The sequence below is a fragment of the Labrus mixtus genome, chromosome 18 (genome assembly GCF_963584025.1).
Source record: "Labrus mixtus chromosome 18, fLabMix1.1, whole genome shotgun sequence".
In the NCBI taxonomy this organism is placed as follows: domain Eukaryota; kingdom Metazoa; phylum Chordata; class Actinopteri; order Labriformes; family Labridae; genus Labrus; species Labrus mixtus.
In genome coordinates, this window is record NC_083629.1 from 8,607,191 (window position 1) to 8,629,515 (window position 22,325).

General features: G+C 43.5%; 2 protein-coding genes across 5 annotated transcripts in view; one reads left to right on the forward strand and one right to left on the reverse strand.

The window, feature by feature from the left end:
• The window catches only part of mipol1 (mirror-image polydactyly 1), a 35,827-nt gene extending 30,181 nt beyond the window's left edge, over positions 1-5,646 (forward strand). Inside the window, exons 10-12 of one of the 4 annotated variants that reach the window (XM_061063797.1) lie at positions 168-253; positions 2,010-2,204; positions 5,315-5,646. In XM_061063797.1, coding sequence (XP_060919780.1) covers positions 168-253; positions 2,010-2,204; positions 5,315-5,381 — 348 coding nt within the window. In that variant the 3' untranslated portion in view covers positions 5,382-5,646. Of the gene's footprint in view, positions 1-167; positions 782-2,009; positions 2,205-5,314 lie in introns of those variants that run through there. The other 3 variants (XM_061063795.1, XM_061063794.1, XM_061063793.1) reach the window with 3 other exon arrangements.
• A 10,205-nt stretch (positions 5,647-15,851) lies between these two features.
• On the reverse strand, positions 15,852-21,834 carry foxa1 (forkhead box A1). The gene is made up of 2 exons (XM_061063808.1): positions 21,585-21,834; positions 15,852-18,334 (listed from the first exon to the last, which is right to left on the reverse strand). Exons 1-2 carry the CDS (start codon positions 21,648-21,650, stop codon positions 17,195-17,197), a joined length of 1,206 nt encoding a protein of 401 aa, XP_060919791.1. The 5' UTR covers positions 21,651-21,834; the 3' UTR covers positions 15,852-17,194.
• Between the last annotated feature and the right edge of the window lie 491 nt (positions 21,835-22,325).

Below are 22,325 nucleotides of genomic sequence, written 5' to 3' on the forward strand. Positions count from 1 at the left end.
AGAACACAAACACACATAGGCTGAACTGATGATTCAATCCATCAATCAGGAGGATTGATTATCGATTAATATGACTGACATCATCATCATCACTTTTATATCTGCTCTGCATTTGACCTTTTCTCCCAGAGGGTAGTGTGTGATTGATGTTTGTTTTATCCAATCAGGAGGAGCTGCTGAGGCTTCAGAGAGAAAGAGGCGGGGCTCTGGAGGACAGGAAGCGGCTGGAGGCGGAGCTACATGCCAATCACAGGTAAGGTTATTTGCTCTGCAGATTTTTAGATGGGCTGCAGAGTTCTTGGGACTCGTTCAGTAGGTCGTCCAGAGGTGCAGGAGCTAGTTTTAGAGGTCTTTGTTAGGTATGTGAACTAGTTCCAGACCTGAGGGGACTTTTTCTAGAGGTCTGGGGACTAGTTAGCTGTGGTATGTGGACTAGTGGTAGTGGTTAAAGGACTAGACGCTCGTTCTGTCTCCAGAAGCTGCTGTGACATCACTAACCCTTCTCTGTATCTGTGTATGCTGCTGATGCACACACACACACACACACACACACAAACACACACACACACACACACACACACACACACACACACGCACACGCACACACGCACGCACGCTTCCTGTGTGGTTTGATATTATATGTGCTTGAAATCAGCAAACTGTGAGACAGGTTGAAAAAACCGAGCAGCGCGCGTGTGAGTCCTGCTGTTTGCCTGTGCTCATACACTGTGAGTCTCCATACATCATCAGGATGAAGCTGAACGCCTGCAGAGACTCAGAGGAGGGAGGATCAGCAGGTGGGGGGGGGGGGGGGGGGGGGGGGGTTGGTTGATTTCAGGGTTTTTTGGGGGGGGGAATAAAACCTCATATCTCCTGTTGTTTGTCTCTAACTCTCAGAGAGATGTTTAACTTGTGTGTGTGAGGATGTAGGCTAGTAACCAAACCAGAACTTTAAACTCTTACAGGATTCAAGTAAACCATGTTTATACCTGTTTGTTACCACGGCAACAAGTCCTAGACATCTGATATTGGGTGATGTCTTTTTTTCAATTAACAAAAATTGCAGACAACCTCCTTCACACTGAAAACATTGTTCAAAAACATTGGCAACATTTTGGAGCAATTTGGACTGTGCAATCTCTCTCTCTCTCTCTCTCTTTCTCTCTCTCTTTCTCTCTTTCTCTCTCTCTCTCTCTCTGTTTCTGACCCTATCCACTGTCCTGTCTATGATATGTATACTGTATATATATCACAATATGATAAGTTAAACTGTAACGCAAAAAGAACGGCATGGTTCTGATGACGTCTGATGCAGATCATTGACGAGATCCGGTTAGTTGTTTATCTGGTCGTGGTCATGGCATGGGTGTCTGATGGTCGTCAGGTGAACAGCTGTGGAACACATGTTTGTCTTCTGTTTGAATACAACTTTATTTGATGCAGAGCAGGAACAAGACTGACCCCTCTGACCTCTGACCTCCGACCTCTGACCTGCTGCTTGTTGGTTTAAGAGCTCAGCGGACTACAATGGTTCACACACACACACACACACACACACACACACACACACACACACACACACACACACAGCAGCAGGTTGATGAAACTTTAAGAGTCTGAATATAAACAATCAGTGATGATGTCAGCAACCACAGGTTTACACCTTGGTTTCCATGGAAACGTGGGGTCCAGTCAGAAAACAGGTTTAATGTTCTTACCCTCGAATGTCAGAGGTAGAACTGGTGTAACTGGTTAAACTGGTGACCCTGTCCCTCATTCTGTCCTCTGCTGTCCGTCTTCTTGTTTACTTTAACGAGCTCTCAACACCTCCTCTGATTGATTATTGATCAGCTCGTCACTGAACTGCTCTCAGGTCAGATCTCACACTGATAACTCTGTGTCCTCCTCCTCTGTCCTTCTCCTCTGTGTCCTCTGTCCTACTCCTCCTCCTCTGTGTACTGTGTCCTCTGTCCTCCTCCTCTGTGTCCTCTGTCCTTCTCCTCTCTCAGCTCTCAGGACCTCCTCTCACCTCCTCCCTCGTTACCCGTTGACAGTGTCTCAACGGAAGCTCATGAGGCCCCGCCCTCTCAGGCCCCGCCCCTGCTGGTCCAGGTGCAGCAGCTGTCGAGGGAGAAGCAGAGCGTGGAGGCGGAGCTACAGCGCTGTCAGGAGGCAGAGCGAGAGGCCAGCGAGAGAGTCCGCAGGTCACAATCTACCTTTACATTCTGTCGACACGTTTTTACACTTTACATCAGGAGGTTTGTGTCTCCTGATTGGAACTCCTGATCACAGGAAGTTCATCAGGGTCCTTTCTTTAAACAACAAGTGATCTGGCAGATACATAATGTGGGGCGCTGGTGGCCTAGTGGATAGTGCACACGCCACATGTACAGAGGCTGTGGTCCTCCAAACTGGTGGCTCGAGGTTCAAGGTTTCTTTATCATGTCTAGAAAGGTGAATGTGTCGAGCACACTACAGAGACCAAGATGCACCCGAGACCAGAAAAATCATCATCTTGTGGTTAGGGGGCGTGTCCCTCACGTAGACCGTGACACCGGGAAGGTTGTGGCCGTAATCAATGTTATTTGTTCTTTTGGAAAGAGAAGTTTTCCTTCTAATCACAGTGATGACTGTGAAAATAGCCGATAAGTGGTTGTCTTGACCGGTCTTGATTTTAAACCCTGAGACTGAGTAAAAATTATTTTGATTCCAAGACGAGACGATACCTTCAAAAGGTGTTCTCGAGTTAAGATAAGCTGACGTGGTTAAAGTGCATCGTCTCGCACTGGCTCTGTTGAGTCGTGCTGCAGGTCCCAAAGCGTTCCTGTAGCGTTTAGTTCTCCCGTCAGGAGGAACTCTTCTGACTCTCTCCACTGACCAGTTTCTAAACAAAGGTATTAACTGTTGTATTCAAAGAAAAACTCAGAAACAGGAAGTGAGCTCCTCTGCGCTCTGATTGATGAATTAAAAGTGACTTTAATTGTCTCGTGCAGCTGTCAGATGCTCCGCGGTGAGAGAGCAGTCAGCTGATGGTTTCACGTGCAGGACGGGTCAGAGACAACCACGCTACAGACGCACTCTTTATTCATCGACCTTTGCATGTTCTCATATGATCCATCTCTTCAGTCCCCATCGATCATCATATCAACACAAACAGCTGGACGAGTGATGTCACAGTGTGTGTGTGTGTGTGTGTGTGTGTGGACATACATCCAGTGACCTTGAACAAGCCTGCTGACATGTTGGTACATGTTGGTACACACACACACACACACACACACACACACACACACACACACACACACACACACACACACACACACACTATTATAATCCCTCCTCCTGCACATTATTGGACACTTTGACCCCCATGAGGTCACTAAACTGTCTAGGTTGAATAGTTTATTCTGATTGGCCCTCACAGGTTTCACTCTTCAGGTGTTGTTAATGAGTGAGGCGGCTCGGTGACAGATGCTCCGAGCTCTTCCCGTCTTCAGGAACATGTTTCTGTTTCTAACAGCAGTCATCAGAGGAGCTGAGATGTGTTCAAAGACTGGTTAAGCGTGTGGGACTAAAGAGATTTGGTTGGATGATTCATATTCAGCGGACATCGGAGTGAGTGTCTCTGCCGGCGAGCCGATCAGGAAGAATTAATCCTTCAGATTTCTGCTGCTACGGGATGACGCTCGCATGCTGCATAACGTGACTTCTTCTTCTGCTGCTCCTCATCTCATCAGGCTGAAGATGAAGGGATGAGATTCATGATGAAAACAGCTTAAGTCGTCCGTCTGCGTCCCACACCGTCCTCCTGGGCTCAAACCCGCGGCTTTCTGCTCTAATTTGGCAGCCAGCGGGGGGGCGGCCCGCTCTGAAGGGCCTCCGGAGTTTGTGAATGTGAAGAATTGAATATTTGCTCTCTGGAGGGGAGGGTAGGGGGGGGGCAGAAATCTGCTGGTTATTAGAGACGGAGAGAAGTTTAATTTGGTTTGAAGGGGGAGAGAGAGAGAAAGGGTGAGTGAACGAGCGAGCTTCAGTGATGTTAGAAAGTCATCAGGGTCATTTAGTTCTTTCTTCTTCAGTGGGTCTCTGTCTCTCTCTGTCTCTCTCTCTCTCGCTCTCTTTCTCTCTCTTTCTCTCTCTCTCCCTCTCTCTCTCTTTCTCGCTCTCTCTCTTTATTTTTCTCTCTCTCTCTCTCTCTCTCTCCCTCTCTCTCTCTTTCTCTCTCTCTCTCTTTCTCTCTCTCCCTCTCTCTTTCTCTCTCTCTCTCTTTCTCTCTCTCTCTCTCTCTCTCTCCTGTCAGCCTCGTCATTTATTCAGAGTCCGTCTGACAGACTCTCAAACTTTCTCCGCTCACATCTCGGAGGAGGAACTTTGAGTCTGTGTAGCGCCCCCTGTGGACAGAGTGATGCTTCTTCTTAGCTAACGGTCACTGTGAGACTCTCGCTGAAACAGACGCAGACGCTGTGACTGCAGAGAGAGGCCGAATGATTCAAACACAAAGAAAACTTCTCTCTGATCGTCTGTTTTGCTTGAGTGGCTCTTTGAGGCGTCAGCATTTTATTTCAGTTTGTTTCTTAACCAGTTAAAAACTAAAACGTGAGGGGCGCAATGGTTACGGCGCACATCCCATGTATCGAGGCTGTCGTCTCAAGCTGACGGCCCGGGTTCGCATCCCGCCTGTGGCCTCCCTCCCGCATGTCATTCCCCACTCTCTCTCCCTGGTTTCCGACTCTATCCAGTGTCCTATCTCTCTCCATAAAGGCACAAAAGCCCAAAAACAAATCTTTAAAAAAAAAAACTAAAAAAACTAAAACGTGGTCACTGCAGGAGATTCTCGTCCACAGCAGCGTCAGGAAACCTGGAGAGTCTGTGCGTGTAGAAACCTGAAACAGGAAGAAACAAGGAGTGGACTAACTTGTGTCCTCCAGGTGAGCACTGAAGTCGCCATCACAGGTACAGATAGTGTCAGAAGAAACATCAGTGTAGGCAGACAGCAAAGCATTGTGGGTAGAAATGATTTTAGAAACAGATGAAATGGACAGGTAGGAGCAGGGTCCAACCAGTCCACCTACACAACACTCCATGATGCAGAATATTAAGCTCCGCCCCCTCATGAGATGCTGAAGGGAGTTTTGTGATCCAACAGCATCAAACCAAAGGATGTGAACACTTCCTGTTTTCAAAATAAAACCTTAATGTGTGGAATAACTGTGTCTGTTGAGCGCTGTAGTGAACGTGCTGCAGGCTGTTGGAGGGTCTGAACAAACTCTCTTTACATCCAATCAGACTGAACCGTCTCGTCTCTCGTCCTCAGGTTGGAGCGTCTCGTCGAGGTGTTGAGGAAGAAGGTCGGGACGGGGAGCCTGCGAGCCGTCATCTGATCCACTCTTCATCTCCATCTTTTTCTACATCGCTGAGCTGAGTGTTTTCTGTGTTCTTCTCCTGAACACAAAGATGAACCTCTCTCTGAAATGAAGCCGCAGTATTTTCTTAACTTCATGTTTGATGTTTCTTAAACGTCTGTTAAACCAATCAGCTGATTTGTTGATGTTCTTCTGATCCGTACTTCCATCATGTCTTTTAATTCATGCCATCATTTGTCTTTTCTGTCCTGATATAAAATAAAATGTCTACAGTGATATTATATTTCATGTCTGGAGTTAAATCCCTCCAACTCTTCCTGTCGTGACCTCATTTAAGGTTCAGTCCTCAAACTGTTTTATGTTTTTATGTTTTTATGGAGTTTTTCCTGTTTTTAAGATCCATCCATCATCTATACCACTTCTCACGTTCGGGATCACGGGGGGCTGGAGCCAATCCCAGCCGTCATTGGGCGAGAGGCGGGGTTACACACTGGACTGGTCTCCAGCCAATCACAGGGCTGACATATAGAGACAGATTAAAATGACTGAACTGTTTAATAAGAGTGAACCGAGTCCCTTTATTTTACACTTTAATCCAAGTTTGAACACTTTGACTCTCTGAGGTCAAGAAAAGAAGAAACTGCTGCTCTGAGAGTTTAAAATATAAAATATGATATATACAATATGATTCTTTTAAAAATCATACCATATCAATACCCATTTGTTACCACGGCAACAAATATAGAAGCCCTCTCCGCCAAGTGTTTGGTCATTTGATTTAAAATTTCAAAAACAGCAGGGACCCCCCCCCCACTCACTTTATACGATGCACAAGACGCTCCTCTTGTCTCACGTAATCATTGATTTGAGCAGTTTAGACATTGCTCTCTTTCTATTGGTTAAAAATTGGTTCAAACTGAAGATTTTGCGTTTTTTTTAAACTTCTGAAGTTTTCTGTCCTGATAATGATTAAAATCACAGATTGTATTGTATTAAAAAGAATTCTCCTAATTTCTGACGACCCGACTTCTCTTCTAGTCCAGGCCTCAGTCTCTGCACTGGAGGATTCCCTTCCCCCCCCCCCCCCCCCCCCCCCCCCGTCTCTAATAAAGATCAGTGTGCCTTTTAGTTCCCGTGTTGATTTAAGGTTCTTCTTTTAAACTCTCGTGTTTGAAGCTGAAACTCTGCTCTCTTTAATTTCAGAGGATCTTTGAAACAAATGTGATGAAGCTGCTCTGACTTAATGTTCCCCAAAAACTTCAAATTAAAATTTAACTTTGACAACTTTCAACAAGTCGGTCAGAGCGTCGCTTTAAAGAAAGTCATCGACAGACTGATGGCAGCTCTGAAATCATCTTTATCAAACCAGTGAGGAACAAACGTTACGAAACACCAAACACAGAGATACTTCAAACCGAGAAACAACGAAACACCAACTAAAGAACAAGAGAGACCAAAACAGACTTCCCCCCTGAAGGACTGGACTCTTTAACAAGCACTAAAACCTTCCCTGTTCTTGAAAGCAACAGAATCACATCGCCTGCAAAGAGTGACAGTCCCTAAACCCCCCCCCCCCCCACGAGACTGAAAACAAGACAACTTATATAACCATCAACTAGTCCACCAACCAGTCCATCAACACCTCCACCAACCAGTTCACCAACCTGACCACCAACCAGGTTACCAATTTAACCACAGTACAGCAAGAAGAACACTAATGAATCCACCAACTTGACCATCAACCAGTCCACTAACACAACACTTGATGATGCAGAATATTAAGCTCCGCCCCCACATGAGACGCTGAAGGAAGTCAAACTAAACAATGTGAACACTTCCTGTTTTCAAAATAAAATCTTATCGTGAGGAGTAACTCCGTCTGTTGATTATTAAAAAGAAGACTGATGAAGCCGGTTTAGACCGGAGGACTTCAGTGAACGTACTGGTGGACTGGTTTGGGGTCTGAACGCGCTGCAGACTGTTGGAGGGTGCAACAAACTGCTGAATCTGCTGTTTCCGGAAGGTTCCAGAAAATCTCTTTATATTCAAACACACTCAAACACTCACACATTAAACACACACACTGCTCTGCATACTAACACTGACCAAACACGAGGAGGAGCGACCTGATTGGCTGACCTCTGCTGCAGTCCACACACACACACACTCACACACTCACACACACACTAATGATTGTTGTTACACATCCCGACAAGTTGATTTTATCACAAGTCCCGCTTCGGACAAGGCAAAAAGGATTTTCTGGTGGCCTTTAGGTAGACAAATCCGATTTCTAGATTGGCCCTGGTTGGCTCTGCCCCTGAGAAAGACTTAAGTTAAGATAAAGTAAACATGAACACAGACAATATAAATACGTTAGACCAGCACACAGAGACAGCGCATCGGCACAGAGGCGCTGCGTGTCAACAGGTGCGGCAGGCAGCTTGGGGTCCCAGGCTAGTAAGGAAATCTCCCTAAGAGGGCCCCATCTGACTGCAATATTTGCAATATTTGTCATTGTGCTGCTCAGCATTATTCCTGTAAGGACCAAAGTTTGTCAATTTATGTTTGTCACAAAAATATTGACTTTGACGTTTGACCAACCTGTGGTTCACTGTCCCTGAAGGCGTTAGAGGTTAAACTGTGGAGGTCAGAATGAGAGAGAAAATAAATCAAAGTGCATGAAACCAAAAATATTTTTTTATTTGAAAGATTTATTATCTATAAATAATTCTTAACGAGGTTCCTTAGTAAAGAGTGGTGAATATTCGATTTAATATTAAATTGAATTAAATAAGTTTTTCCTCTAAGGCCCAAAATAATTCCTGCTTCTGAAAAGGAATCTGAGTTTGTCTCTTTAAGATACAAGACTTCCATCTGACGACAGCAATGATTAGGTTAGATATGTGTGTGTGTGTGTGTGTGTGTGTGTTCCCCCTTCATCTGTTGCCATGGTGAAGGTGGCCCACTCGTGGTCGTCTTGGGTGTCCTGGTTTTAATCCTGCAGCCGTTAATCTGCTTGTTCTGAAGAAAGACTCAGTTTGTTGGAGCTCCAACTTCTGACGCCACCTGTGTATGTGTGTGTGTGTGTGTGTGTGTGTTAGTCTCTGTGTGTGATTGTGTGTGTTTGTGTGTATGTGTATGTGTGTGTGTATGTGTGTGTGTGTGTGTGTGTGTGTGTGTGTTAGTCTCTGTGTGTGATTGTGTGTGTTTGTGTGTATGTGTGTTTGTGTATGTGTGTGTTTGTGTGTATGTGTGTGTATGTGTGTGTGTGTGTGTGTGTGTGTGTGTGTGTGCCTCTTTAAGACTTACTTCAGTGTCGTCTTCATAAACTTCAGTGTCAGTTTGTGATGTTTCCTGTTCGTCTTCTCTTTGTGTTTGAGAATTTTTGGTCTGTTGGCGGCTTATGGGACTGGTTGATGGACTAGTTGATGGACTAGTTGATGGACTGGTTGGTGGACTGGTTGATGGACTGGTTGATGGACTGGTTGGTGGACTGGTTGATGGACTAGTTGGTGGACTGGTTGGTGGACTGGTTGGTGGACTGGTTGATGGACTGGTTGATGGACTGGTTGGTGGACTGGTTGATGGACTGGTTGGTGGACTGCTTGATGGACTTGTTGATGGACTGCTTGATGGACTGCTTGATGGACTGCTTGATGGACTGCTTGATGGACTGCTTGATGGACTGGTTGGTGGACTGCTTGATGGACTGCTTGGTGGACTGCTTGATGGTACCTGTCCTGTCTCCCTTTAGGTTGACTTGTAGGACCCTCAGGTTCTGGATCTGACCCAAAGAACTACTTCCATGTTTAAAGTCCAAAATCCTCCAGAAACATTGACGGTGACAACATGATGATGATGTCACAGAGAGATGATGTCACAGTGATGACGTCACAGAGAGATGATGTAACAGAGAGATGATGTCACAGAGATATGATGTCACAGTGAAGATGTCACAGAGAGATGACATCATCCTGAGAAACAGTGCATTGAGACTAAAATAATTTCATATTTGAATCATTAATACCACAACATGTTTTGTTTATTTTTTTGATCACACATTAATGACTCTTTAATATTTGTCGTATGAAAACAAATTATTTTCCTGTTAAATATTTTTAAATCTTTTAAAGTTTAAATCAGATTCAAACGACAGTTTCAACTTTCTTACTGAAATCAAAACAACCGTGACATCGCTGCCAATTACCCCCCCCCCCCCACCACCCCGTCCCGATCTGCAATGAATGACCCCCCCCCCCCTCCTCCTCCTGAGCCATATTAGGAGCTCACAAAGCTCTAATAAACTTCCTCCCGATCATTTAGAGGAGAAGCAGCTGCTCTCTCTCTCTCTCTCTCTCTCTCTCTCTCTCTCTCTCTCTCTCTCTCTCTCTCTCTTTCTCTCTCTCTCTCTCTCTCTTCCTCCCCCCCCCACCCCCCCCTCTCTCTCTCTCTCTCTCTCCTTTGATCGTCCTCTTTTCTTCTTCTCTCTCTCTGATTCTGGAGGGGATTTCTTTGCTCTTTTCGTTGCTCGAGCACAATTGTGTTATTGGAGATAATTAATTCCAATCCCCATCAAAAGGCCTGAGTGGCCCCGGGGACCCCGCTCCGTCTCTCTAGTGGGGGGAATGAAAGGCTGGGAAAAGAAAGGGGCAGAGGGCCGCCGCATTGTGGTCAATATTTTCCTCCATAAGGCGCGAGCGCAGAGAAAAGGCGGCCAGGGGCTTTACTCAAATGATGCTGGGGGCCCCGGGGCCGCCGCCGCCACCGGAGAGCCCCGCATGGCCCCGCCGGGAACATATGGCCCGTATTACAGCAGACTGGGTGGCACTGGGACCAGTTAGAGGAGAGTCCCGGACCCTCGAGTCAGATTCATGTTTCCTGTTTTTACGGTCAGCCTGCAGCAGAAACACGACGTGAACTTTACCGGAAATGTGACCACCGTCTCACCTGTTTAGCGGACAGGTGACCACTGTCTCATCTGCTTGTTACCAGGGGCGGAGACTTCAAAGAGACATCAAAGGGTTAAAAACAAAATCTGTAAGTCACAACAAAGAGACCAACATAAAATATAAAGTCTGTTCTTTAGATCTAAAGAGTTTCCTCTTCTACTTCAAAATAAAATATTTAAACAAAGAGACGATAAAAGATGAATTATTAAATTTAAATGTTTCTGATTGAAAAGAGTTTTAAGAAAAATCTTTAATAATAAATAAAAGGTTTAAAAGTTCTGAAGCTTTGAATATCATCGTTTAATAAGCTGTTTGAGACCGGACGACTGTTAGATAATAAATCAATAATTATAATATCTTATTTTTAAAGTTATATTTGAATGTTTGTGGTTATTAGATCGCTGAAGAGAGAGAGAGAGAGAGCAGAGCGAGCGCTGACGTGCTGTCAAGGCCCGAGGTCGGATTCAAACCGCAGCCTCTGTACACGGGCCGCACCACACAACCGCTAGGCCATCATGAGATAAAATGTCGTTTGTGTTCAGGCCGCTTGTCTAAAAGTTATTTTTATAAATGAAATCAGAAACAGAAAAAAATCATAGATCAACTCTTCACCGTCTCTCGTCCTCCCCCTCACATCACTTCCTCATCGTCGTGTTTGTTTTGTTTTTTGGATTTATCTAGAAAAGCGCAAAAAAAATAAAAATATTATTATTATTCAAATTAAAGAGAAAACAACCTTTTGAAATAAAGATTAAAATGATTTAAAGATCAGCTGCTTTAATATAACCCTGACCTGTTTAAATCTTTAATAATTAAAACATTTATTAGAATTATTATTAAAGTATAAATATTAGAATTATTATTAAACTATAAATATTAGAATTATTAAATTAAGATGATTTTCTGTTTAATAAAAAATCACAAAGATGTCAAATCTTTTCTTCGTGTCGATGATGTCTTAGTGGATCAAAGATCTTTGTCAACGACTTCATCCAATCTTCGATTATCAAGATTTATTTTATTCAACCAGGAAGTGAAATCCTTTCACAATAAAACTTAGTTTCAATTAATTCGAATACCTAATTTAAAACAGTCGATGAAGTTTTCATCCTTTAAATAAAAACAGTTATTTATTTAACTTCTTCAGCTTGATTTTATTTTCATGTTTATTAAAATATTTAAATGTCGTTTCTGATCATTTCTGATTAAAATTCACAAAGATTCAGAGATGATCGCGTTCACAGGAAACACTTATTTTCTTAATTTGTTTTTATCTTGTTTACATTAATTTATTAGTTTCATCTGAAGAGTTCACGGCTCGACTCTGACCTGTGCGCGCGCGCGCGCGCGTGTGTGTGTGTGTGTGTGTGTGTGTGTGTGTGTGTGTGTGTGTGTGTGTGTGTGTGTGTGTGTGTGTGTGTGTGTGTGTGTGTGTGTGTGTGTGTGTGTGAGGTTTGACAGAAACTATAAATGTATTTTTCTTGTCTGATTTCAGGCCTTTAGATGTGACCTTTCAAAATAAAATCATGGCTGTGTTTGTTAAAGTCACCATCAGAAAATCGATAAAAAAAATTAGCTGATCACACAAACATGATGTCACAACACACACAAACACACAGCCAGCAGCAGCTCATATGTCCTGCTGCCAGATGTCCGTGAACGCGTTGAAACTCTTTGTTCTGGTTTTAATTTCAAGATCACAAATTCAATCTTTTTTTATTAAATGAGTTTCATGATCACATTTTATTAATTTTATTTGTTAATTAGAAATAATTAATGGATCATCTTTAAACCCAGGACAGAAGCTGCCGATTCATTACATGTAGTTTAATTTCGTTCACATCATTTCAAACAAAGTGAACAAACAACACTTGATTTTGATGAAACAGATTAAATCAAACCGGAAGTTTGAAACCTTCAGGCTTCATACAAATACATTTAAAGAAACAGATATATTTATTTATATATTTATAAAAAATATCTTACTATTGTTATTTCTGAGGTTAAATAAATCACCCCTGATGTTTTTATTAACATAAATGTCACGGGTGTGGAAAATCAGGAACTGGACCCAAGTGCAGAATGAAAAAATAAAAATATTTATTTAAACAAAAACTTACTTTCTTGAAAAGACGAAATGTAATAAAAGGTAGCCACGAGGAATCACTGGGAGCACAAAGAAAACTAACATCTGACATAACTACAAAAAACACCGACAAACGACAATTAACTGACACAGAGGGCAAGAAACACAGAGACTAAATAGACATGGGGTAATCAGACACAGGTGAGACTAACGACACAGGTGAAGACAATGAGGGCAATCAACACTGGAGGGAAACACAGAGGCAGGATAAGAAACACTGAGGACAACTATGACAAATACATGAAACACTGAAGACACTGTTAAACATCAAGACACATTAGAACAGAGAGGGACACAAGGATTTGAAATTACAAAATAACACAGGAAACACTAAAGACTAAACTAGGAAACACACAAGGGAAAAACCAGCAACACTAGGGAAGAACAGGAGAAAGCAAAACATGGAAACCTAAATACTGAAATACAAAACTAAATAAGACCAAATCATGACAATAAAGGCCTGAAGGCAAATATTCGTTTTAAATAATATTAGGGTTTTTTTTATTTTGAAGGCGGGGTATTTCCTGTATTTTAACATTTTTGTATAATAATAATAATGAAGCTATGGTCTCATATTTAATAATTAACTGTGTTATAAATGTCTGCGCTCCGCTCGGCTCCGCTCGGCTCTTCGGCTCTTCCGGTCGCCGTTCGGGGATCATGTTGGCGGATAATTGGCGGGTAATTAGAGGATCATTAGAGACATTTCGCGGCTCTGCGGCCAAAAAGCGTGAAAAAGCTGGAGATCAAAGAGAAATCTGTCGGGATGTGTTCAGGTTCACGGAGCGGCGGCGGAGGTTACGGCCGACAAAGACGCTCCAAATCCGGACACAGCGGCGGCGCTTTGAGGCGCTCAGAGGCCGCAGGAGGTGCTCCGTGTTCGGCTTGTTCTGCCGCGAGGTAGGGGCGGGAGAGCCGAGCGGGACCCGAGCGGGACCCGAGCGCTGCCGGCCGGAGCCGAGTCCCTGCTCTGATACAAACGGAGAGACGGAGAAGAAGAGGAGAGGAGGTGGAGAGATACTGACAGGAGAGGAGGTGTACTAGTAGAAATGAAGAGATATTAATTGAATTTCTGGAGACAGAAAAATAAGAGCTGGCAGGAGAAATTAGCAAGAAACAAAAAGTATAATACAAAAATAATTTTCAGCATGAAAACAACAGGAACACAATGATAAGTATAATAAATAATTTTGACATTTCCAAATAAACAGTCTACAAAATATATTTTTTGATTCTTTTTTAAATCTTTGTTTTTAAATCATCTCATTAATTTAAGATATTTGATCCTGCAGGAGCACGTGAAGTCTCAGTGAAATTATAATCATCATTAATCATAAAATAAAATAATCAGATATTTCAGTATGAAAACCGTCAGCTTTTAAAACATTTTTTTATAAATAAGCAGTGAGTTTCTAAATGAATCACTTTGAGTCATGATGAAGTTTTTATATATTTTTTAGGGCCTGAACATTTCAGTTTGAAGTTCAGTGACGTGAAAACCTCGACCCCCCCCCCCCCCCGCCACCCCCCTTATCATAATGATTTAATTATAATAATAATTATTATTATTACGTTATTAAACCCTCTATAAGGAGGAATCTTCAGACTCTTTAATGTCCTCAGAATAAATAAATAAAGCGCTCATGTTTCATTTTAATCTGTTTGATTTATTAATTATAGAGAATTAAATCTCTTCAGAAGGTCTGACCTCAGTTCTTCATCCTCTCAACAATTAAACATTTTCAGTTCAGAGCTGAAAAATCCGAAACCATAAAAACGACCTGAAAGGGAACACCTCGTATCTCCAGATCAGAGTGCCGACACGTGCACACCGAGCCTTTCATTAGAGCTGATTATGTTTCATTAACTCTTTAAATTATTCACGTTTATTTATCTTCAAATCATCTTCAGCTTGAGTATAACCACATCAAAATAAAAAACAACAACAAATTCATCAGTGTTTCCGGGTTTTATTTTCCAAATGACAGAATAAGTTAAGAAGAAGAAGAAGAAGAACATGCAGCAGATCCGACAGAAACAAACACAGAGGGGGGGGCTTTAAACACATTTAAACATCCTTCCTTCCTTCCTTTCCTCCCTCCTTCTCTTCTTCCTTCCTGAAGACCTGTTGGAGGAAGAGGAGGAGACGACTTCCGGTCCATTCATGCACATGGTAATAATCAATAATCAGTGATGGACACTTTAAATACACGGAGTGAAAACAGACAAGAGGCGGGTTCTCCTTTTACACACAGAGTGAGAGTCCCCAAACAAAGATCCTCTGAAAACAAAGATCTCATAAATCCACCAGTTTAAATTATTTATTCACCTGTGTTATTTCTTACAGGTGAACTTTAAACAGACACTCGAGCATCTCTGATCTGTTAACGACACCGGAGGTTATGAAACCTGAAGTGTGTGTGTTTCTTTTTGTCTTCTCTAAAACAGGCTGATACACAAATCAAATTAAATGAATGATTTATTTAAATGACAGGTCTGATAAATATAAAGATGTGCTTTATTGAAATCAAGCTGATCAGTTTATTAAAAAAGTTTTGATTAAAGTTATAATTCTGTCTCTGTCGTGTCGAGACATCCTCTCTTTGTTTACGGTCAAATATAAAAATCAAACATTAAAAAGTACAGAGTTTAATATAAAACTCTGATCATCATCATTATTTATTTATTATTAATTTAATATTTTTATTGATCCATGAAATATAAATATTCAGAGATTTGTCTTTTTATGACTTTGAGATACATTTAGTTTCTTTTCTCCCGATAAGTTTGTTTTTCCTTTTTTATTTGTCAAAGTTTTGTTTGATGTGACGGAATAATTCATCAGGATCATCATCGTGTGAATCAGACCGGATAATAGATCGACAATCGACGGAGAAAAGACGACACACCGCGAAACTGACCACAGATCGGACAAAAGAGAGGCGGGAAAGATGTCTGTTTTATTCAAGTGAAGTGACCCTTAAAAAAAAAGCCCTCTGATCTCTGTGTGTGTTTGTGAGTGTGTGTGTGTGTGTGTGTTTGTGAGTGTGTGTGTGTGTGTGTGTTTGTGAGTGTGTGTGTGTGTGTGTGTGTGTGTGTGTGTGTGTGTCTATCTGAGGGTCGTGACCCCTCAGCGGGTCGTCCGGAGGGCAGACGAGGTCGTGGGAGAAATAAACGTTTCGTCATATTTTCTGATCAGAAAATCAGTCAAATTAATCCGTCACCATGACAACCACATCACCGGCCACAGGTGACCTTTTGATCTGTAACACACAAGGAGACAATACCTCAAAGACCTGTGTCTTTTCAAACTTAAAACGAGGGTCTTCAACCTGTGGTTCAGGGACCTCTGACATCACTTTTCTTTTATTTTTTTTAACTTTAAATTTTTAATACAAAGAAACTTTGTGTCACGACTGCAGCTGACCACCAGCTCCCGTACCCTGGTCAGTAAAATCAGTGTTTGTGAATGTGGCGTGTTTGTAGAGAGTGATGTCACAGCTCTTTGAGGTTCAAACTAAAAGATCTGTGTGAGGATCCTTTCAGTAATGATGTCTCACACTTAGAAAAACTCCCTGAGCCTGTGAGGGACAAAAGGAACTCTGAGAGGACACACTTTGATCCATGATGTTGCAGTAAAGATTGTCTAAACGATATCTCTGTAATATTCATGAACTTCAGATCAGAGAGAGAGCAAGAGAGAGAGGGAGAGAGAGAGAGAGAGACAGAGGGAAAGAGAGAGAGAGAGAGAGCAGCATCGTCTAAATTAAAGAAATACGTTGGCAACATTTCAGCAACGAAAACAAACAAACTCATAATAATATTCATCTCTGAGCAAACAGAGTTTTATTCTGAAGGTCTGTACCCGTGGATGGACAAGAAAAACGTTTTTAGGATTGGCTTCCATTTTGGATCCATCTCCATGTTTTAAACTAAACATCAGGACATGTTTGAGTAACCCGACTGGACCCTGACCCCTGATCCGTTTGTTTCTGATTCTCTGTCTTTTTTTTCCTCTCTGAAGGTCGTGAAACCTACCGACCATCGAAACGACAGCTGACATAAAACCAAAAAGATCATCCTAAATGATCATCAACGTGACATCTCTGCTCCTGAAAACTTCATGAAAACTTCCTGAAGTTTGCAGGATGAGCTGCATGTCGGAACGCAAACGGACACATTTTACACCCCGTAATTATCCGGTATCTTTCCTGACTCGGTAAGTTTTCAGCGTGCAGTCGGGATCGGATGTGATGACGCTGCGTCATGTTTTCTGTTCGCCGTACCTTTCATTGATACGCTGAATTTGTCGGACTCTGGTGCTACGTCTCTTACTGCGGTGTCATTCTTTTTACGTCGTGTTTTACGATTTGGGGGGCGATCTGTGTGAAATGATCAGTGCATCAGACTAACCTCCTGGACTCTGGACCCACTGACGGTCCAGAGTCTTAATGTGGATTTTGAAACACTGAATCTTTTTTTCTGGACCTGGGACCTGATCTTTGGTTGTTTGTGACTCAGTGTGTAAAAGGAGAACACAGACCTGGGATCAGATTCAACAGCTGACAGTCTCTTTGAGTCCTGGTTTGGTCACAGTGCAGGAGTTCAGGAACTAGCTGACGAGTCGACCCGGGATCAGACGAGTCGATCCGGCTCAGCATGATCACAGTCAGACAGGAAGTCCGGGACGGCTGCATGCAGAGTAAGAGTCCAAACCGGAAGTGCAGCGGGTACTACGAGGTGTTGAGGAGCGGTCTGGGATAGACCCCCTGGTAGTAGGAGGCCTCCAGAGACTCCATGCTCCTCCCCCCGAGGCTGCCCCCCCCAGCGCTGTAGGAGGAGTACTGCAGCGCCTCGTAGGCCTTCAGGTCCAGTTTGTGCTGCTGCTCCGAGGACGACATTAAGTTATTGATGGAGAACGGGTGGTTAAATGAGTACTGGGGGTCTCCCTTCAGGTGCAGCTGGGACTCGTGTGTCATGGCATGGGGAGGTAACGACAGAGAGGACAGGAGCTGAGAACCCGACACCTTCAGGTCTGACACGCCTCCCCGCAGGTCCAGGCCAGGAGGAGACACCTGGCTGGAGGAGGGTAGGGAGGAGGAGTCCAGGAGTCCAGCAGGTTTGATGGAGTCCCCAGAGGGAGAGGCTCCTCCCCCCTGCTCCTTCCTGCCGTCAGACTTTGGCGACATCTTCTTCTCGCACTTGAACCTTTTCTGGCGCCGTAGGTAGCAGCCGTTCTCGAACATGTTCCCAGAGTCCGGGTGCAGGGTCCAGTAGGAACCCTTCCCTGGTTTGTCGGGTGAGCGCGACACCTTGACAAAGCAGTCGTTGAAGGACAGCGAGTGGCGGATGGAGTTCTGCCAGCGCTGCTGGTTCTGCCTGTAGTACGGGAACAGGTCCATGATCCACTGGTAGATCTCGCTCAGGGTCAGCATCTTGCTGGGCGCCTGCTGGATCGCCATGGTGATGAGTGAGATGTAGGAGTAGGGTGGTTTGGCATGTGGGTAGCTCCGTCTGAAGGCCTTGTTGTCACGGCTACGGTTCAGTCCGCCACCACCATACGCCATCCCGGGACTCATGTTGGGACTAATGCCCCCGTAAGGGTTCAGACCCATGGATGCCTGCTGGGCAGACACAGAGCTCATACCGGACGGGCTCAGAGCCCCGCCCATTGAGGCAACTCCCCCTCCAAGTCCTGACATGGCTGCCTGGGCTGAGCCGCCCATCCCCCCCACCGGGGCGGGGCTCAGACCAGTCCCGCTGTACGACATGTTAAAGGATCCCGACGTGGTTCCACTGTTGGTCATGTATCCTGACATTGAGCCCATCCCAAGACCAGATCCCATCCCGCTGCCCGCCATTGGAGAGTACATCTGCAAGAGAGACCAGAGACCATTAGACCAGGACAAGAACCAGGACCAGGACCAGAACAAATAAGAACAGAGTCCATCAACATGAAACAGATACATTCATTTGAAACACTTGTATTGAAAATTAGACCTGAACCAGATCCAGAATTAGTCAGACCAGAACTTAGTCGACTGGATACCATTTGGGTTACACCTTCAGAGAGCCCAGAGACTGTCAAACCTAGAAACAGAACAAGAACACGATAGACCAGAACCTGACCCATCACTCCCATTTGTGTGATGGGTCAGATCTTGGTCTCAACGTGGGACTGACGACCTCTAATCTTCCTGATGTAAACAGGAAGTGTTGCTGATTATACGTCACAAGCATCCTCAATCTATTCTCTGAGCCTCTCCGGCCTCTGCTGGTTGGTTTATTTATACGAGTGATTCTCAACTGGTGGGTTAGGACCCAAAAGTGGGTCCTGGAACTGTTTTCAGTGTGCCTTAAAAAAGGCCAGTTTTCTGCGGCTGGACCAGCAGAGAACCTCTGGTTTGGATTAAGCACCAAATAGTCCAACATGTCTGAGTGACAGCAGAGCAAAGACCACAGCAGTTCAGCGACTTTGTTTCTTTCAGTTAGACCAGAACCAGAGACAGACCAGAACCAAATCAGAGACCGTTAGATTAGAACCAGAACCAGATCAGGGACAGTCAGACTGGCTCATAGAGCTCATAGGACAAACATCGTCATGGTAACTCATTCTAAGTTTTACAATCGGATCCATAACAACATCCCATCTGCAGCACTCAGAGCTCGAGCTCCAAGATCCAAAACGAGTCAGGAACGCAGCACAAGATCCCCCTCACAGGATTAATCCCAGAACCTGAAACTGAACTGGACCGGCTCACAGAAACAGCTGGGGTCAGGGGTAACTAACATCTGAGGTCCCACATTATCTCAGGGCTAGGAATGATGACACCACCTGAACTCACAATTACTGTATAACTAATATCTGTCCATGCCCTCCCCCTCCCACTCCCCCCGATCGGCCGCTGCTGTTCACTCTGGTGTCGGTTATCTCCTTGTCTTTAGTCTGACGTGATCTTTGTTTTTATGAGCTGCAGAACAGGAACCTGCTGTGAACCGGTCTGAACTGAGTCCGGCCTGTTAACCTGTAACGTCAGTCAGGTGACCCAGATCCTCTTAGACCTGAACCCTGAGCGCCGGGATTGTTTGGATGAAATTTTTCAGCTTTTATCTCTAGAGGTGGAACTTTTCAGTTTGACCTTTGACCTCTGTCGTGATGATTAAAACAAGCAAACTGACCAGACTCCTGGATCCAGACCAGCAGCACAATCACAGATAACGGAGAATCATCAAACGGAAACATTCACACCTCATCGCCTGATTATTTCTCCGTCACGTCTTCAAACCTTCTGATGATCGGTTCAAATAAAAACTTTATTTGTATTTGTTTAATGACAACATGTTTTTATTCCTCTTTGATATCGATCTGATCCAGACCCAGGAAGTCACATAAAGGCAAAACGGTCCCCGTTCAGTTCAAAATCACACTGACTTTAATTCATCCGTATGTTCATCTTCATTTCTGATGCATTCTGGGAGATTTTACACATTTAAAATTAATCATTAAAGATTAAAATGTAATAATTAACCCTTAAATCACTAATAACGGATCATGAAGAGGGTCGTCAGGTGAGTCAGCTGATTTATTATAAACGGTCAGGGGACGCCGGTGGCCTCGTGGTTATGCCACGCACCCCATGTACCGTCGGTTTGAATCCAACCTCGGCCCTTTGCTGCACGTCGCCCCCCCCCCACCCCACCCCTCCGCTCTCTCCAACTCCTCACTCTTCCTGTCTCTCTTCAGCCGTCCGATCGAATAAAGACAAAGAGGCCCAAAGTAAATATCTAATAATGAGTCGGACAGGAATTTAAAATTTAAAATGTGATATAATCATGAATTATTATTTCTGAGCACAGATCTCAGGTTGACTCCGCTCCCCGATGTTCATCTGCAAGTTTGTTTACTTGATTTATTTTTTAAGAACATTCTTAGATTTTATTTATTCTCTCTCTCTCTCTCTCTCTCTCTCTCTCTCTCTCTCTCTCCCCGTGTCTCTGCTTCTCTCAAACACATTTTTTCTTTAAAACTTTAATTTAACTTTTTAAATCAACATTTTAATTCTACATTCATTTAAAGAATAAAACGAAAATGTTTATTTAATTAAAAAAAACTTTCAAAGATTTCACATCAAAATAAATGTTTTTGTTTCCAGTAAATAATGATGATGATGTTGATGATAATAATAATAATAATAAAAATAATAATGATAATGATAATATTAATATTAATAATAATAATAATAATAATAATAATAATCATAAGTTTAGTTATAAAACAGATCTCAATGTGCTCATAAAATAAAAGTATAATAATAATAATATTAATAATAATCATCATCTGTCTGTGAGAAAATATAAAATAGTGAAATATTGAATGTAATAAATTATCTGATAATCTAAAAATCATATTTAAATCAAACGGAGTTCAGAGCGCGCGCCGTTCAATCAGCTGACGTTCATGATTCTTTATAAAGAATTAAATCTCTTTATTGAGAATGACCTCTGACCTCTCAGTCTCCATCAGACTTACATTTAATATTTATTTAATCATCTTTAATCATCATCACCACCTGTTTTTAACCTGCGGCGTCTTCCTTTCATCTTTTTCTTCTTCTACTACTTTAATAAAAACGGCTCATATTTGAACACGAAAACAACAATAATAACAGAGTTTATAAATGAAGGAGCAGAACTTCGTTTCTGTAAACTCTGAAGATCAAATTTAAATCATTCAAATATAAAATAATTACACTTTTTATTGTTTTGTGTTTAAATAAATCTGCAGCAGAAACTTTAGAAAGTTTGATCATGTTCCACATTTAAATTCATCATTCTTAATAATATATATTTATTTATTTAATTAAATTATTATTCTATGATTTTAGCTGCACTTTCAACACGAGCCGCGGCTCTTAAACTTCCTCCTCACGGCCTCAACTCTGACCGGAAATCCCGACAACTAAGTTCTATTTCTGAGCCCGACCCGGAGTAACCGACAAGGACTGACCGACCCGGAGTGTGTGACCGACCCGGACTGACCGACCCGGACTGACCGACCCCGGAGTAACCGACCCCGGATGTCGGTCCTCACAGAGGCGGTGAATCGAGCAGAGTGTGACCGACCTCCTCGCTGTAGTATCCGCTCCAGTCCGGAGCCTCGTGCCCTTCCATCTTCACCGCGCCCAGCATGACGGGAGCCCGCGGCCGGAACCCGGAGCCTGCTGGTCCTGTCCCCGGCCTGTGTGTCCCCGCCTGTGTGTGTGTGAGAGTGAGTCCTGGTCCAGGGGAAAGCGTGCCGAGCCGTGCCGGGCCAAGAGGAGCAGAGAGAGGCAGAGAGGCTGAGAGGAGGAGAAGGTGACCTGGACTGATGTGATCCTCCTCCTGCTGCAGGTCCAACCCTCCAGATCCTCCTCCTCACTCACACACACACACACACACACACACACACACGCACACACACACACACACACACACGCACACACACACACACACACGCACCGCACACACGCGCGCACACACACACACACACACACACACACGCACACACACACTGACACACCCGCACACACACACGCGCACACACACACACACACACGCACACACACACACACACTGACACACTGACACACACACACACACACACACACACACACACACACACACACTGACACACACACTGACACACTCACTCACTCACACACACACACACACACACACACACACACACACACACACACACTCACTCACTTACACACACACACACACACACACACACACACACACACACACACACAGTCATAATTATTTTAAGGGTTTAAGTTTATTTTTCTAAGTTAAAAAAGTAAACCTTGACTTCTTCCTGTT

What these genes read in the sequence shown, in the direction of transcription:
- foxa1 (XM_061063808.1), bottom strand. Translation starts at nt 21,650, where the DNA reads ATGCTGGGCGCGGTGAAGATGGAAGGGCACGAGGCTCCGGACTGGAGC. An exon ending in GCGGATACTACAGCGAGGAG is followed by an intron (nt 18,335 to 21,584) that starts GTCGGTCACACT and finishes TCTCTCTTGCAG; the next exon opens with ATGTACTCTCCAATGGCGGG.